Genomic DNA, 17,731 nt, shown 5'->3' with positions numbered 1-17,731 from the left:
CTAACATCAGTTCTGCAGACGATCTAAAATGGAGGTTGATACTGTTACCATAACTTTCAGATTTAAATAGTGAGATACCTTTTGCTTGAGGCAATTGCTTATCAAAGTAGAACAGTTCACAGAAATGTAGAAATGTCTAGCGTTGTTTCAGCCAGCACCCGAGAGGAAAGAGTTGGCAGCCTGCGTACTCATCGCAGCCTGCCTAGCGTGAGAACTGCTGCTCTCCTTCAGCCATCCATCTGAAAGCACTGCTGCCTTTCCGTTGTTGCTCTCCTGTCGAGGGGTGGGGAGGGGAAGGACTTCGCTCCGGGTGTGCTAATGGAAATACAGTTGTGTTGTCTGACAGACAAGAACCTGGTCTCTTTTTAAAATGCAACTTTCCCGTAGGTACTCCACTGCACTGGACACATTCGTGTATATGACACATGCGGTAATCAAACTCACTGTGGCTACAAAAAGCCTCCCATGACGTGTCTGGTGTTGATCTGTGAACCTATTCCTCATCCATCAAACATTGAGGTCCCCTTGGACAGTAAAACGTTCCTCAGTCGTCACAGTCTTGATATGAAATTTTCCTATTGTGATGAAAGGTAATATATATATACACTGCTTAAAAAAGAATTAATTTGAAGGATTTGCATGGTTGGTACATGTTGGCTAGTGTTGGCCTTATACATTTACGTAGTTGTACTTGTTAACTTGATTCATCTGTGCAATGGAATCGTCACTTGGGATGCTTTGACTTTTACTAACTGATCAGGATGTCTTATTGAAAATAAGACAGACTTTTAAATGTAACGAGGGTTATTACTTTGGAATAAATCCTTTGCCTGCAGTTAACTGCCTGTTCAAACTGGTCTTTAGTGTAGTGGCAGCGATTAAATTGAAATGAGACGATTCTTCCAGACACTGAGAAAACAGGAAGGATTTTAGGTTTGTCAAAGATGGTGGTGCAATTTGGTGACTGAAAAGAGTGTGTGTGTAATACTTGTCAGATGCATTTCATTGCTACCACTTCCTCCCTCTCCCTTCTTTGGGAGATCGGTGTCTGCTTTCTCTAGTCCAACCCCCCCCCCCCCCCCCCCCAAACATACAGCTGTACTTCTAATGCAATACACCTGCTGTTGAAAATGAGATTTTCGTGTTCTGCTACAAATCATGGATGTAGTCAAATACATAAGGCTGCTCTTACTGTCTGCTGGAAACGTAGCTTGACAAATCTGAAAAACAGAAGTGAAGGAAATAACTGGCCTGAGGCTTTTTTGTTTGGAGTTTTCTTGTTTGGTTGGGTTTTTTGTGGTTTTAATTGGGTATTATTTCTTACTGCCTGTTTCCTTTTCTTTATACCAAAAATGAACATCTGATTAGTTGCTGCAGGTATGTTAGAGATGTTAGTGCAAGTTACTTTTTGTCCTCTGCAGTAATTTTACCTTTCTAGGACTGATGGTGTCACAGAAAAGGTACTTATTTGGTCATTCTGCACGTAGAATGGGGCAAAATAAAAGCTTTCCCCTGGTTAGCACTGCCCTCTAGGGGCTGACGAAAGTACCGTTTTCTTTAAGAATGAAGACTAAATCCGATTCCTAATTTCTTTTAGCTGCAGGTTTAAAACCATTGAAACATGTCGTTGTTATTTTATTAAATTCTTATATTTGTGTAAGCTGGATATTCTAGTCCATAAGTAGCTGGTCTACCTTTTAAGCAAAAAACCCCAAACAAACAAACAAAAAAAATAACCCACAACCCTACATAGCAGGCTTTACTTAATCCTGTCCACCACAGGATGTGATTTATAAATATTCACTGAGAAGGAAAATCCTGCTGAAATGTCTCATAAAGCATAAAAAGCTATCATAAGCATAAAAAGTAGCAATTTCTTTCAAAATGAAAACTGCCAGTAACCCGAAATTGTAGCTAATGTGTATGGAAGTGACTCCTAGGATTTTTCTAGATGTGCAAGCATCCAAATGCTCTAGTAATTGTGCTAGTCCATGTCTGCTTTTATTTAGCAATTCTTCCCTGTGTTTTCAAGAATTACAGAGTTGATGGGGTATGAGCCAGAGGAACTCCTGGGTCGCTCAATCTATGAGTACTATCATGCGCTGGATTCTGATCATCTGACCAAAACACACCATGACAGTAAGTGAAAAGATGTATTTAATGCCCTCCAACTACAAGAGATGAGATGCGGAGTGGGGGCTTTCTTTCAATTGCAGATACGAATCTGCAGTGAATACTTATCTTAAATGGTTTTGTTTTTTTCTACCTGTAATTAAAGCTGGTGTCCTTTCTGCTTTTAGTGTTCACAAAAGGGCAGGTGACAACAGGACAGTACAGAATGCTTGCTAAACAAGGTGGCTATGTCTGGGTTGAAACTCAAGCAACTGTTATATACAACACTAAGAATTCTCAGCCACAGTGCATAGTGTGTGTAAACTATGTGTTGAGGTAAGCTGAGTGGACATCGCTATTCTTTGTCGTTATTTTTATTGAAGACAAAGACAGATTCTGATGGTGCTACATCTTTTTTTTTTTTTTTTTTATCTCGTTGAGCATGTGATCCCCTGTTGAATACATTATGTTACTATTTCCTACCAATTAAACTTTGCTTAGAATACTGCTAGTGCTAAGATTAGGAATTGTATTTGAAAACAAAACCATTTTTTGATCTAGGGATGTCAGTAGGAAGACCTCTGCAGTCAAACGAGTGTAGGGTCAGCCTCTTCTTAGTATTGCAATGGAAGAATTTGAGAATTTGTGTGCATTCTAGACAACTCTCTAATCTTTGTCCAGTCTGGAGCAGTTGATTTCACTAACAACTTTTAGTCATGGAATCAGAGCAGCATTAATGGTGTCTTTCTTAATACCATTTATCTTTTTCTTCCTTAGAATTCCTCTCTTAATTGATAGCTTCAACTAAAGGCAGATTTGTTGACTGTTTTTCTGCAATTGCATAATAGTCCTAAATGAGTTTTTCAAAACTCTAGTGAATGTACCAGTATCAATCTATTAACATATTACACAGTCATTTAAAACAAGAAAAGTGTCTTAGGAAATATCTTTTGTCTTTTTTCCTTACTTTCTCAATGCTTTCGGAAGAGCATGGTGTTTTTTGTTACTGTTTTGATAGCACCACAATTAGTGCTTGCTTTTTCTATTACATTTGAGGAAAGAATGAGTAAGAAAAAAAGAATTTTTAAAGCTCCTATCCTGGTAATTTTGTGGTGTGTGGTGTTTTGAGGGTTTTTTTTTTGGGGGGGGGAGAGGTTGTTTAGGGGGTCTTTCGCTTGGGATTTGGTTTTGTTTTTTTTCAACTTACAAAACTCTTAAGCCTGAATTTATTCCTTTTAGCTGTTCTTTGACAGTCATCTTCCTCTCTATCTGACAGTGGAATTGTTCAGAAGGACTTGATTTTTTCCCTTGGACAAACTGAGTGTATGCTGAAACCGGTGGAGTCTCCTGATATGAAAATGACCAAAATATTCAGCAAAGATGACCTGGATGATACCAACAGCCTATTTGAAAAACTTAAACAGGAACCAGATGCTTTAACTGTGCTGGCCCCAGCGGCTGGAGACACAATTATCTCTCTAGATTTCAGCAGTAATGGTGGGTGTGTGTTTCAATTGGAGAGCATGCTAATTAGTAAAGCTAGTATTTTACAGTAAATGTTGAAAAATAACCTCCCAGTACCACTTGCCTAGTGGTATTTCAGCTGCTGTTTAAATTTAATGAGGTCCATAGACACGCACGGTATTGTTACTTAGGTTGATGGTTTCTTTTAATTTTTATAGAGTCTGATGAACAACAATGTGATGAAGTTCCTTTGTATAACGATGTAATGCTCCCCTCATCCAGTGAGAAATTGCAGAATATAAATATGGCAATGTCCCCACTACCTGCCTCTGAAACTACAAAGCCACTTCGTAGCAATGCTGATCCTGCACTCAATAGAGAAGTTGTATCAAAGCTGGAGCCAAACACAGAGCCACTCGAACTTTCTTTTACCATGCCTCAGGTGCAAGAGCAACCAACCAGTCCTTCTGATGCAAGTACCAGCCAAAGTTCACCTGAGGTTAGTTACGTAATTTGCATATGCTGTCATTAAAATGTATGTGCTGTTGGGCCTTGTGGAGCAAATCTGGTTAAGGATGCAGCCAAGACAGAAATTGAAAATTATTTCTAAGTTGTGACTTAGTTAAGCTCACGCCGTGATCAGAGAAAAAAGATAAATTTTCATACTGAGCATTATCTTTTCATTAAAGTCTTGCAAATGCACGCAATACCACCTGCTGGAAACAAGAAGAGCTTGGGATTGGTCTCTCTAGAAGAGAATGGTTCGGAGACGACTCCTGTAAACAGCAAATTAGTTGCAATAAATTACTGTAGTGGCTACTTCCAGGTTCCATCTAATCATGTGCTTCCCAAGTGGAGTAAATTTGAATGTATACCTATAAATGTGTTTTCATTTTCCCGTTTCAATTACGTGCAACTATAGCTTGGAATTAGTTTTTTACATTAGAACGTTTTTCAGAGAATCTGTAGATACAATACAAAATGATGTAATGACAGAAACTTTAAATTGCACTCAAAATGTTTTCACAGCCCAGTAGTCCCAACAACTACTGCTTTGATGTGGATAATGATATGGCTAATGAATTCAAACTGGAATTAGTGGAGAAACTCTTTGCGATAGATACAGAAGCAAAAAATCCGTTCTCTACTCAGGTAACGTACATTAACTTAAAATGCTGTATTATCTTAATACTTATTCTCAATGTGCTTCTCTTTCTCTTAGAATCTCTTCAGGAACCTCCTTCCTCTTTTACGTTTTTTTTTTTTTTTTTTAATTAAAATAAATTGCAAAAAAATATTGTAAGGATTTGGTAAAAGGAAGAGCCTTAATGAAGACATGAAGTCACAGCTGGGATGTTCTTACATATTTATAGTTTTTACCTCTTGTCTTTTCCAGGAAACTGATTTAGATTTGGAGATGTTGGCTCCTTACATCCCAATGGATGATGACTTCCAGCTGCGATCCTTTGATCAGCTATCTCCGCTGGAAAGCAGTTCTTCCGGCTCTCAAAGTGCAGCCACCGTTACCATATTTCAGCAGACTCAAACACCATCAAGTACTGCTGATGAAATAAAACCAGTGACAGAACGTGTGGATGACGTGAAGACGTTAATTGTTCCTTCATCTCCTGTCCACATAATCAATGAAACGAGTAGTGCCCCAGCATCACCTTACAGCGGGAACAGGAGTCGAACTGCGTCTCCAGTCAGAGCAGGAAAAGGGACATTGGATCAGACGGAAAAATCTTGTCCGGGAGCACCCAGTTTGCTAACAGTCACTCTGAATAAAAGGTATTTTAAAAGCACAGCTTAAACCCTATTATCTGTTCAAGAAATTAGATATAATACATTTTTAAGTACTGCCAACTGTTATATGTTGTCTTTGGCATTCTACTTCAAAGTTGAAATTCATACATTTAAATTTGGACACTTCAAACAATTTTGGGGTTTTTTGTATAATAAGCTTCCGTAAAGTTAATTTTGCAGTAGCTTTTACATAAACATCTTATGTAATAGGCAGCAACTGTATGCAAACTGTGTTTATAATTTTGTTCTGCTCTTGTATCTGACACACAGCCTTTTTAAAAGAATGCAGTAGGCAGTTTGCAAGTACTTATACCCACACAATATTTCTGGTGCTTTTCTTGTCCACTTTGTTGTGAGGTAAGAGGCGACTACAGTCTGTGTGCTACATGTATTGCTTTTAAAGCGAGCCGTATTTCATAATGGTGGACTGTGGCATTCGTAGCAGATATTTATCATGACAGAAAATTCTACAAAGTCAAACGTCAGACCTTTGATAAATCGAAGCTTTATCTGTACATAAAAATATTAAGAACAGACTTTTCCTCACCCTTCCCTCCCTTCTTTCTGTTGGAAGTGAATTGCTGAACTTTATGCTTTGTTTTTTTCTGCAAAGACTTTAAAATTTTTGTTGTAACTCATTCTGAGCTTCACAGCAAGATTAAAAGCTAACATTTGCTATGCTAATAGATAATGATTGTTGAAATAAGTCAATTATAAAAGAAAAGTAGTATAGTTCATAAAATCCGTTCTGTGATATTGTATGTAAGTGTTCACAAAAGAAGAATGGCTTGAGGATAGTAGAAACGTCTTAACAGCCTGAATCAATTTTTCTTAGATCTACTGCAGTGGATGAAGAACTAAATCCAAAGATGCTAGCTTTGCATAATGCTCAGAGAAAACGAAAAATGGAACATGATGGTTCACTTTTTCAGGCAGTTGGAATTGTGAGTTCTGTTTTACCATTTTAAAATATTCACTTTTAACCTTACAATTTCTGAAATGAGGCATCGGTGCAGACTCCTGAATTTAGCTGTTGGTAAGCAGTGAAATCTTGGGATCAGAGATAACTAATTGTTCGATAATCAAATTCCCATATATATGCAAATACTCTGATTTTCATTCTCTTACTGTGAGCTGTTTCAAAAGTGCCCTTTATACCCAAGCACATTTCTTAATTAGGTAGAAGATACTCTTTTGTGAACATACATGTTCTTCAGTAGAATGTGCACAAATGTAAGACATCACATTTAAATTTATAATTGCCATATTTATTTCACTTTTGAATTCAAACACAATTTTCATGTTTGTCAATAGTGGAGATAGTATTCTTATGCTTCTTTCTATGCTTTCTTTTTTCTGTCGAGTCTGAGATTGCTTTATTTGATCAGATAACAAGACCATCTGAACCATAAGGGAATAGAATTCATATAACCTAGCAAATGTATGTTACTAGTACCGCTCTCATTTCGTGCACACCTCTCTAGTATTAGTGTGTGCGCTTGCAAGTAGCTCGCAATCATCTGTCCTAGATACTAAAAATAAACTTTCTAGGTATTCTTAGATTTGTGTCACTTAATTGGGGCTATCCAGCTTGTTATTTTCTGTAAAGGGTATTTTGGTTTCTATAATCTTTGTCTCTTACTGTCAGTTCTTAGTACTTTGAAATCTTGAGCTTTGCCATTACATACTGTTATCTCTCTTCTAGCCTTCATTGTAAATTCCCACTTCTCTTCAGTTTTTCTACAGTTAATTCTTAGTTCCTCTACTGCAACGTAGCCTTTCGGATTCTTTGTTTCTGTAGCGGTCCATCTCCTTGGTGTAGTCAACCATCAGGTCTTACAGTTCAGGACTACTGTTCTTCTTGAACTATGAGATATTCCTGTATTAGGGTTCTGGTTTGGGCATGAGACAAATCACTGTATACCATCTTTATCGTGGCTCTCCTCTGGAAGAGCTGAGCAAGCTCTTGTATGTTCTGTTTTTTCTATGAGACAAGCAGACTTTATGTAAAATAAATAAATAATTAATCATATGCCATTGCTTTCATTTGCCAAATGCTTTGCACTTCCATGCATGTTGTTCTGTTGCTTCCAGTAGCCCTGTAGGAATGCACAGCTCTGCAAGAAACTTTACTGCCTTTCATTGCGTCTTTCTCATGTGATGGTGCTACAGCTGGCATAGCGCTGCTGATAAAATATTCAAAATAGCATGGATGTCATTAAATACACAGACGCAAGCAGTTCTATATTAAGTGCTGTAATAGTGTTCGGGCTTCTATGCTTAGTGCTTTTTCAATGCTTAAAGGTTTAAACTTCATCCTTTGCTAAACGTTTTTCTTTTTTCTGTACCTGACAAGTGTTATAAAGGTTTTGATGGTTTCTGCACCGTCAGAAGCTGAATTTTCCAAGTAGCTGGGTCTTACTGACATCACTTCAAGCAAAGTGCTTTTGTTGTTTGGCTTCTTTCTTCGCAATGGGTTTCTGAGTGGATTAACTAGGCCTTGCACAGGTGCAGAAGAACAATTATGTTAAATCCAGGCTTATAATACATAGTATTCTGGGATTGTGCAAAAACTTGCCACAACTGTTCAGCTGTAAGAAAGTAGGACTTAACTTTGTGAAGAGTGAAAATAAGTGAAGACAAAAGTAAAATACTATTCTCGTTTTCTAGAAAACAGGAGAATTAGACAAGGGCAAGATGTGTTGTAGTAAGACTGTGAAATAATGATCCGAATCATTAAATTGAAACGGACAAGCTAGGCCTTTTTTAACATGAAGGGCTGTATCACATTCACAGTTAAAAAAAAAAAAACAACAAATAAAACAAAAACAAAACCCAAAAAAACCCAAAAACCCCACAACGAAACAAACCAGCAACAATGTAGGTGACTGACCTTACTATGAAATACAGCTTCTAAGTCCAAGTTGTTTAACTATAGTTTCTATTATACAGTTGTCTTTTTGACTCGCGTGGATGTTTTATAACCTGAAAACATATGTTCTTTACTATTTTAAGTGTTTGGGATAATGGCAGCACTCTGAAATACCTTTTTCGCTTTTTGCAGTAGTTGACTACTAACAAGACAAAACTTTGCAGATTCAACTACTTTTGCTAGCAAACTTGTACTAAGGTGGCATTTTTTTCCCCTTCCATCCCATCTGTTTGAGTGGCAGCTGCTTCTTACTTATCCTAATTACATGGAGCCCTTAAAAGCTTTCTAACCTCCATATCTTCTATGCTGCTGTCAAAACAATATGCTAAGGAGCCATATCTGCAATAGAATGGCTTAGGACTGCGTTCCCCACAAGACTTGGGTCAGATGGCTTGGTGGCAATAACTGGAGTGCAAGCAGAATTTACATCTTAAATTTAGATAGAATCAACCTCCCGAGGGTCCTGAATCGCCTGTCTATGCTATTAGTTCCAGTGCAGAAAACCATTAGAGACTTCAGTGAAAACCTGATGCTTACTCACCCAAGAGTGGTAATTAAATGGGTGTGTATGTGTACGTGTACATGCTAATCTTGAGCATGGTAACTGATGATAACCAGGATTTAGTAATTGTTTTCTGTAAGGCAAGTAAGGTCTTGAAATCTGATTCAGTTTTCTTTTAAGTTTCGAGGCTGGTGTACTTGGAAACATGTTTTCCACGGGTTCTGAATAAAGCCCAGTTTAATTGTAACAATGCCTACATTAGTAATTGGTGACAGGAACTGTTAGTTTTGAAGAGGGATGTGGAGGGCTAGAAAGATACAGTATTCAATAAAGAAGATTTATTTTATTTCTTTGTAGGGGTCTTTATTCCAGCAGACAGGTGACCGTGGAGGAAATGCATCACTTGCTTGGAAACGTGTAAAGGGGTGCAAAACAAATGGTCATAATGGAGTGGAGCAAAAGACAATCATTCTACTATCAACTGGTTAGTATTGGCTTTTTTTAAATACGTAGAGGGGGGTGGAGAGGAACCATGTGAAAGAACTGAATGACAAAAACATCCAAACTTACCTCCTTTATGAGCAATTTTGGAGGAAAGGTTTAGCATGGTGAATAAAGTGTACTTTTTTTCCTTCCCCTCCCTCTTTAGACATAGCAAGTAAACTTCTAGGGCAGTCGATGGATGAAAGTGGACTACCCCAACTCACGAGTTACGATTGCGAAGTAAATGCTCCCATACAAGGCAACAGAAACCTGCTACAGGGGGAAGAACTGCTCAGAGCTCTGGATCAAGTTAACTGAGCTTTCACAATACTTGTTCCTTTTTTTGGACACTGGTGAATCATCACCTAAAGCAGTCTATTTATATTTTCTATATCTGATTTTAGAAGCCTGGCTACAGTACTGCACTAATTCAGTTAGTTCAGTTTTGATCCCCTTTCTACTTATTTTGACAGTCTTTTTAATATGTTCTTTATGTAACAATAACTCAAACTATAGTGCGTTTTTATAATTCTTCGGTACATACACTTTTAAGTCCATTACATTTAAAACACACTTGCAATAGCAGCTTTGAAATATGCACCTGATTTTAAAAAAAATATTTATTTTTTGGCTGGGGAGTTGGTCACCAAAACTTATCATTAGTAAAACGTCAACACAGGAAAACCTGGCAATACTTCCACCCTGCTCTTCATAGGTAGTTGGAAGACTTATGCTCTCTTACTCTTTATGTTCAGATAAGTTGGGTTTTTTTATTTTAATAATTTTTATAAGAAACAACAATGCTTTGCAGCAGTGCATTGTAGCCACAATCGCACAATATATTTTCTTAAAAAATACCAGCAGTTCCTCATGCAATATATTCTGCATTTATAAAAACTAGTTTTTAAGACGAATCCTCCTTTGTTTGCCTATGAAATCATGTTTAAACATGAATTATGTCATTATTTTAGTCACGTTGTAATACAAATTGTTCTTAAATGCTGTCTCATGCTTTTGACTTAAATGAGTGTGATTAGTCAAAGGAAAGGCTTTATCTGGAAAGGGCTAGCAGCATTTTATTTGGATACGTTCTCAATTTAGAGAGAGTTTGATGTTCTTAAAGTAGTCACTTTGCCAGCTTAAAAAAAAAAAATTCCCTGCCTGTAGTTGTTGAAGTTAATGCTAATATTGTGTATGATCTTAAATCTAAATGTTCAGCTTACCCTGTGTGGTATAGGTGATATTTCAAGCAGATTGTAAAACATCTTGCATTGTTAGCAAAGTTTTATCTAGTACATCATTGAGTTGCTCAATATTTTGATGTTTTGGTTTTATGCACCTTGTTGCTATTAACATCCGTATGTTTTCATGTAGATTTCAATAACTTGAATATATTTAGAAGCCTTTTTATTTAGAAATATATAGTTGCCACAAACATCTTATTTTCCTATATGTACTGTACAAAACCTTCACTCGCTCATTCTTTTGCTCTTTGTGGTTGGATCTAACACTAACTGTATTGTTTTCTTACATCAATAAACTATATGTGGACCAGGCCCCCTTGGGGAGTGTGTTATCTGAGAGAAATGAGATAATTTATATTTTTGTTAGTGGTTATTGTTCATCCGTGTTCCCTTTTTAACTTAGAGTTGATTGGAAATCACTGCTTCCTTATTTTGATTGTAACATCTCCGCATTAATGATTTGAGCCTATTCAGTACTGAAGTCTCCTAGACAGTGTTGTACTACCGCTCGCCAAAGATGTTAAATTTTTAAATCTGTTATCACACCAGTTAGCAAACTTGAAAGTGAGGAGACAGCATATTTGTGTTACTTTAGAGTGGAAAGATTCTTCCTTGTTAACAGCTTAAAGGCTTGTCTCTGGAAGCTTTATCAAGGTAACACTGGGAAAGCAGGAGAAAGTAAAATTCACAAGAGTGATCAATTAAAAGATGGATTTTTATCACAAAACTGCATGATTAGAAAAATTAAGATAATACTTGTGATAAAGCTTGTTCTGCATTCTTGTGCTGTTGACTTAGTAACTTTGACTAGGTGACTTTTCTCATTTTGCTGTCATAAAACATGATGCTTCTGATACAACCTTGTAATGTGTAAATATGATCAAGATATTCTGTGCATTCTTCAAACTAGTTTTTTTTAAAACTTTATCTCTGAAAGAAATCAAACGTGGAGTGTCACAAGAATTATTTTGGAAACTTTGGTTTCATTGGACTCTTGGGTCTTTTGAAATCAGTATAATGGTATATAAGCTTAAGCTGTTTTCTAAAATTACTGTTACTGTTTCACTGAAACGAGCACTTTTCAAACTGACACAACTGTATCAAACTAGATGGAGACTATTAGCTACCAGTTAAAAAAAAGATAAGGCCCTGGTAGCAGATGACCGTTGCATACTTAGAATAGAAGTTCCACAAAGAGAGGAGAAAGCGTGTAGGTGCTGTAAGCTAAAACTGAAGCTTCATCCAGAGACCATTTTGAATATATACAGCTGCTACTGAATATTAAACATTTTTAATGCAGCAGTTAAGTATACAAAGCTTATAAAGTTCTCTGGATAAAAGTAGCAGAGCTACTTTCTACCTGCTCTGTGAGGTCTCTTGGATGGCATTCTTTCCGTGGCATCCCTTTCTCTGTCAGCAGTTAAAAGGTTAAACGGTGAAGTTGCTAAAGGCTTTCAAGTAAAGTTGGGTTCTGCTTTTCTTACTGCCCTGGCAAGCTTTCAGCTGGCCTGGTGAGTTATTGGGGTTTTTTTATCTCCCAAGAGAAACTTCATACCTTCCTGCCTGATGTTGTTCTGCTCTCTTGACCTTATTTTTGGAGGAGCCTGACCTGTTTGGAGCTGTCGTTTCCTCTTCGGTGTACTTTAAGAGGGCTGTACATTTTCATTGAGAAAAATCCATGTTAAAAAGAGGAGGAAAACTTAAGTGACCCATGTGATTTATGGCTATGAGCCTTCCCACCTCTCACACTTTTTATTATGCGTAATAACAAGGCATGGCATCTTGTTTATTGTCTTGGTAAAAGTGACTGAAACAAGCAACTCTAGGAAAAAAGATGGGTGAAACAACCCCGAACAAACCTTCTAGAGACACTGAAGTGTGGAAAAGTAACAGTAATTGATTGCTCTGGCCTTGTAAAAGCTTTGCTAAATGCAGATGACAGTTCATAAAATCTAGTACACATTTTAGCTGCTTTTTGTTCGGTTTTACTTTTTTTTTTTTTTTTTTTGCTTAGATTCCAGGAATACACAGCCTGATTCTAAACCTACTTTGTAGGACAAGCTTCTAGAATACATTACTTTCTAAATGTTTTCTTAGTGATTTTGAATACTTTTGTACTTGAGTTGCTATTTCTTAAAATGTTGAGGCACCGTGTTAGAGCATTTATTCTTTCCTAGTAGTAAAGAAAAAAACGGTAGGTAAATATAGTGTTTCCTGCTGCGTATGAAATAAGCTAGATTATGTGGAAATGGTAAACTGAGAATAACAAAGTTTGCTTCCAGAAGGTTATTGTGACCACAGCAGTAGTCAAGCCATGCCTTCTTTATGGCATAGAACAATTATTACTTTCACATATGGATTGTAATTGATGTTTTTATCAGCAACACTGATGATTTTTGTTAAAAAGTAAAGGCATTTTTAAACCAGTATTTGTGATGCCACCATTCATTCCTTTACCTGAAAGTAGTTAACTACAGCTGTAGCTCCCAAGTTGTCACTTCAGTCTGCTGTCCAGTAACTTGATCATGGGTGTAATACATTGAGTAAACTAAGGTAGCCTGCAGGCCAAAGTACACCTTTCTAATATACCTTCCTCCCCTGTAGTGAGATAGGCTTGGATGGTATGTTGATCTTTGAAAACCTTGGCCTGAAACAGAAACAACTTGCTATTAAGTTTCCTGTTGTGTCTGTGTACATGTATTAAACTCTCCCCAAGTAATTATGAATTAAAGAATCACAGATTACGGCCAGAAAGAACAATTAAAACTTTACACATAATACTGGCGGCAATTTCAAGACTTCAAAGCTTATTTTGGATTAATTGGTCAACTCCGCTTCCAATGAAATACAAGCGTAGGAATAAAAAAAAAATAATCTGATGATTACAGGTTAAACTACTGCATTTTTAAACAGCTAAACAATATGGCAGAAACAGGGGCTGTTAGCCAGTATCTCTTGTCAGGCTTTCTCCACTGTTACGCTGCCGAATGAACCATTTCCTTTGAAAGGTGCCTGTGGAAGCCGGAGTGGTGAGTACCTGACCACTGTGACCTGGGCTATAGCTGGACATGCTCCAGGTCGACCATCTGTTCCCATCCGTGCTGATGAGCTGCTACTGAACAGAACACACATCTCACTCAAATGTCACTGCACTTAACGCACGTTATTCAAACTGTAAGTGTCCAGCATGAAAATAAATATTTTGCAGGCCAGGAATGCTTTGTAGGAATACTTTTTATAGGAATTCATGTGAGTTGGGTATTCAGCTTTCGTTAAAAATACCGTTATCAATTAGGCACTTGGTTCCCTGGAAAGCTCCATTCTGGAGAACTTTTTTTTTTTTTTTGATTCAAATTCTAGAAATGAGTTGTCATTGTCCTGCTTCCCTGTTTACCTTGAGCAAGGCTTGCCAAGTTACCAAAAAGTTAAAGAGTTTGCTACTGGACTTATACAGTATGGTAGATTTTGTGAATAATAGCAGTATTCTCTCATGAAGAAGTGGTATATTTTAATGGAATTCTTTTTTGGAACCAAGTACAACGTATTGCAATTGATATTTCTCTTGAAACATTTTGACATACTTGTGACTGTATTTCTTTTTGATTGTGTAACAGTATAAAATTCAATAAAAGAGAGGGTTTGTTTCTAATTCGTGATGTCTGTGATCTTTCTGTTCATCTGTTATCCCTGTTCTAAAAGATGGAGATGGCAGATGGCAAAACCACTTTTTAAAGTGAACCAAATAACCACTATGCAGTATAACTGAAGCTCCTTGCACGTTTGAGGTCTGACTACCTTACTTTGACACTAAGCGTGCATGGGTTCTGTTTTCCAATAGGGTTTATAAATTCTCTCATGCCCTTACAGCTGAATCCCGTTCACCTTAGACACAGTGGTTATCCTACCTGAATAAATATCCTACCCTACCCTAGACTACATGCATGAACAAAAGAGGTTAAGCATACAATTTAACAAGGGACGGTGCAGGTTTTCCTGTGGGAAGCTTAAGAGAGAGGAGAGTGACAGCTATGGGGCAAGGGGGACGGAGAACGCTTATGAAACCTCTGAGTAATCAAGAATGCCCTTAGTAACAAAACAGAAACTAGTCTGAATCTAAGGTGACGTCTCCAGGTGAATTCTGTTCCTCTCAGTACATGCAAATGACTTCACAAGAACTTATGACTCTTGCTGTTTTGTTAAATCAATACCGCTTCCTATCGCACAGATTAAAAATACTTGCACCATTTTTGCTTGGTTGGGAAGTCGGAAAGCAGAAGGCACAGGCAAGCGCTGTCACAGTAGAGTATGATCCTGTTATTTGGTATTAGTGATAGGTTTGTACATACAGAAGTTTGAATACACTATTTAATAAAATATATCCATGATCTATTTTCATTAAAATCCATTAAAATGTGATTTATTTCCATGTTTTCAATTTCAAAACGTGTTCTATTACAAGGTAATTTTTTTTTTTTAAAAAGGAGTTGTCTTGTGCCATGTGCAACTGGAGAACCCCCTGTTATTTATAACTATGCAGGACAAATGGCTTTTTAACTTGCAACTTATAAACTAGGAATTAACAGGGCAAACAGGACTTCATCCTTTTGTTTAGGAGTTAAATAAAAATATGAAGAAGATATAGCAACCAGCACGCTCTTGCTTACATAATCTAATTTTTTTTTGTTTATTTATTTTAGTTTGGAAGGCAGTCTATTAAAAATTAAAACGTACTAATGAAAAATCTGAAGGAGCGCTAGATGAAAACACACAATAATTAGCCTAAAAATTGACACTGTATTTCATTGTATACACCACAGAAGGCGAATTCTACAAAGACACCCTGTTGCTTATTTTTATTATTATTTCTCTGCATTTTCATTCTTTACACTGTAGCCAAACTTTCTGCAAGGAAAGACTTAGCACATGTTAACATATGGGCACATCATCCTCATCCTCACTACATCTTACATCATCTTACACAATGGAAGTGTCATGACATGCAACTCCATCTGCCTAAAAAAAAAAAAGAAATTTCCATCTAGCATTTCTTGAAGCACCACCTCTGAGAAAGCACAACACCCAATGCATGCTTAAAATACAAAAATCAGAAAGCACACTCGAGCTTTACAAATTCAGCACCGCTCCAAAGACAAGCTCCTCTGCTCCTTTTAGATTATGGGATAACTCCTGTATCTAAGCAGGGCTTGGCTTGACCTGTAAGTAATGACAAACTCATTCCATGATGTGTCAATTATTAACTTGCTTGTGCTTTGAATCCTTAAGTCCAGTGTGATCGGGGGGAGTACATTATAACTGTTTTTCCCAACAGCATTGGCATTCTGTTTCAAAATCAGTACAATCTGTTGACAATCGGGTCACATACTGGATGAATGGGGTCACTGTCCTATGGCTCTAAACATGAATCCAAATGATAGATGAAAATGCCTCGTCTTTTCGGGGGGGGGGTGGGGGTGGGGGAAGCCAAACCAAAACCCGGCAGGTGCAGCTCACCCCCTGCAGCGGCTAAAACCTGCCCAGTTCATATGTAACAGCTCTGGAAATGCTTCTGTTCCCATAATCAATGACAGTGGAAATCAGTGGTGCTTAAACACAACAGCTGTTTAGCTGATGGCCATTCATTTCCTACTCATCTATACAGGCTGATAAAGGTTGGATTCCAGCAGCCTTTTGGGAAATATAATAAATATGGAAAGATGCTTTTGTGCCTGAAGCATTGTGGAAGCTACTGTCATTGTAGGAGCCGATAGCTTGAGGTGCCTAGCTTTAAGGAGCAACCTTTGGATCAATTAGTTGGTGGTAACGGTGAACTGGAGAACATCACGGTACCAGAGCCAGCAGAATTTACAATTTTGCAGTGCTTGATTATTCGAGAAAGCGAAACGGTCACAGGGCGAAACACCTGCAGGTTTAAACATCCCAAAGGCAGCACGCCACGCACCATCCCATGCCCGCTCCCTACTTTTGCCTCTTTTCACCCCTTCAGTCCCCCCCCGGCGCGGTTCACAGGCTGGGTTCACACAAGCCGAGTTCGCAGCCCCTCTCTCCCCCCACGGATGCAGAGCCTTCCGGCGCGCTCCTGCCGAGCCCGGGGACCCGCTCCCCAGCGCAGGTGCCGCCGCCGCCGCCCAGCCCCGCTCCCGCAAGACCGCAGCCCGTCTCCGGACAAGCCCCGGCCGCGGAGGCGACCCCGCCCGCGGGCGCCCATCGCGGCAACGACGCCCTGAAACCAGAGCCCCGTCCCTACACCCTCTTGGGAACTGCCGGAGGGGCTGCGGGGCTTCCCGGGGAAGACAGCGCCAAAACCGACTCCCCCAGAAAACACCTTGCCACCGCCCCGAGCCGCTGCTCGCCGCTCGCCCGCCTCCCCCGCTACCGCAGGGCCGTACTCACTCGGGGCGCGGGGTGTCTCGGACGCCAGCGCTCCGCTCCGCTCCTCTCCCCAGCCGCCTCGGTCACCGCTCGCCCCTACGTGCGCGGGGGAGGAGAGCCCCCGCCGCCCGGCTCCGCGCCGCCGGCGAGGCCGCGCCCACCCTCCCTACGTGCGGCTCGGCAGCCGCGGCCCCCTCCCCGCCCGCCCGGCTCGCCCCGTCCGCCGCCTACGTGTGGCCGTGCATGCGGGGAGCCGGCAGCGCGCCGCGCCGGAGCTCAAAAAGAGGGGGTGGCCGCCCTACGAGCCCCCGCCCGCCGGATGAGCCCCTGCCCGGCGCGCTCGCTCAGGCGGAAGCGGGGCTTCCCGCAGTCGCCGAGCCCTGCTCCCCGCCGCCTGCGAGCAGCGCTGGGCGGGGGAACGCCCGCCGAAGCGGCCCCCTTCGCCGGGCACAGCTGGCCGGGAGCGTGGCGGCGCGTCACGTCCACACGGGCCGCGAAGCGCGGGCGCACCGCGGCGCTGCCGAGCCCCCCCTCTCCCCTCAGCGAACCCCGCCGCTCCCGCGCTCCGGGCCGGCGACATCGCTGGGCCGGGGGAGCTTCTGCGGGGCCGGGGCACTCCGAAACCCCACGCCCCACCGGCATCGCCGCCTCCCTGGGGCTGTCGTACGCCGGCGGCTGCCTAGCCGAGCCTGCCGCCGCTCCTTCCCCACCAAACCCCTGCCTCCCTCGCTGCCGCCGCTCCTTCCCCACCAAACCCCTTCCTCCCTCGCTGCCACCGCTCCTTCCCCACCAAACCCC

At 40.2% G+C, this 17,731-nt stretch overlaps 1 protein-coding gene and 1 long non-coding RNA gene across 3 annotated transcripts in view; one reads left to right on the top strand and one right to left on the bottom strand.

The window, feature by feature from the left end:
- Positions 1-14,192, top strand: part of HIF1A (hypoxia inducible factor 1 subunit alpha) — a 34,571-nt gene extending 20,379 nt beyond the window's left edge. The window contains exons 6-15 of one of the 2 annotated variants that reach the window (XM_063333574.1): positions 388-590; positions 2,033-2,139; positions 2,301-2,448; positions 3,389-3,609; positions 3,795-4,075; positions 4,606-4,728; positions 4,973-5,367; positions 6,218-6,326; positions 9,174-9,300; positions 9,466-14,192. In XM_063333574.1, the coding sequence (XP_063189644.1) occupies positions 388-590; positions 2,033-2,139; positions 2,301-2,448; positions 3,389-3,609; positions 3,795-4,075; positions 4,606-4,728; positions 4,973-5,367; positions 6,218-6,326; positions 9,174-9,300; positions 9,466-9,617 (1,866 nt within the window). In that variant the 3' untranslated portion in view covers positions 9,618-14,192. The remainder of the gene's footprint in view (positions 1-387; positions 591-2,032; positions 2,140-2,300; positions 2,449-3,388; positions 3,610-3,794; positions 4,076-4,605; positions 4,729-4,972; positions 5,368-6,217; positions 6,327-9,173; positions 9,301-9,465) is intronic. The other variant, XR_010070859.1, reaches the window with a different exon arrangement.
- LOC134515040 (uncharacterized) overlaps positions 1-17,637 on the bottom strand; it is a 31,236-nt gene extending 13,599 nt beyond the window's left edge. Inside the window, exon 1 of the long non-coding RNA XR_010070860.1 lies at positions 16,955-17,637. This is a non-coding gene — a long non-coding RNA (uncharacterized LOC134515040). The remainder of the gene's footprint in view (positions 1-16,954) is intronic.
- Positions 17,638-17,731: the final 94 nt, after the last annotated feature.

This window comes from Chroicocephalus ridibundus, chromosome 4, assembly GCF_963924245.1.
Source record: "Chroicocephalus ridibundus chromosome 4, bChrRid1.1, whole genome shotgun sequence".
NCBI classification, from domain to species: domain Eukaryota; kingdom Metazoa; phylum Chordata; class Aves; order Charadriiformes; family Laridae; genus Chroicocephalus; species Chroicocephalus ridibundus.
Note: the sequence above shows the minus strand (reverse complement) of the source record. Positions and strands in the feature narration are given on the sequence as shown.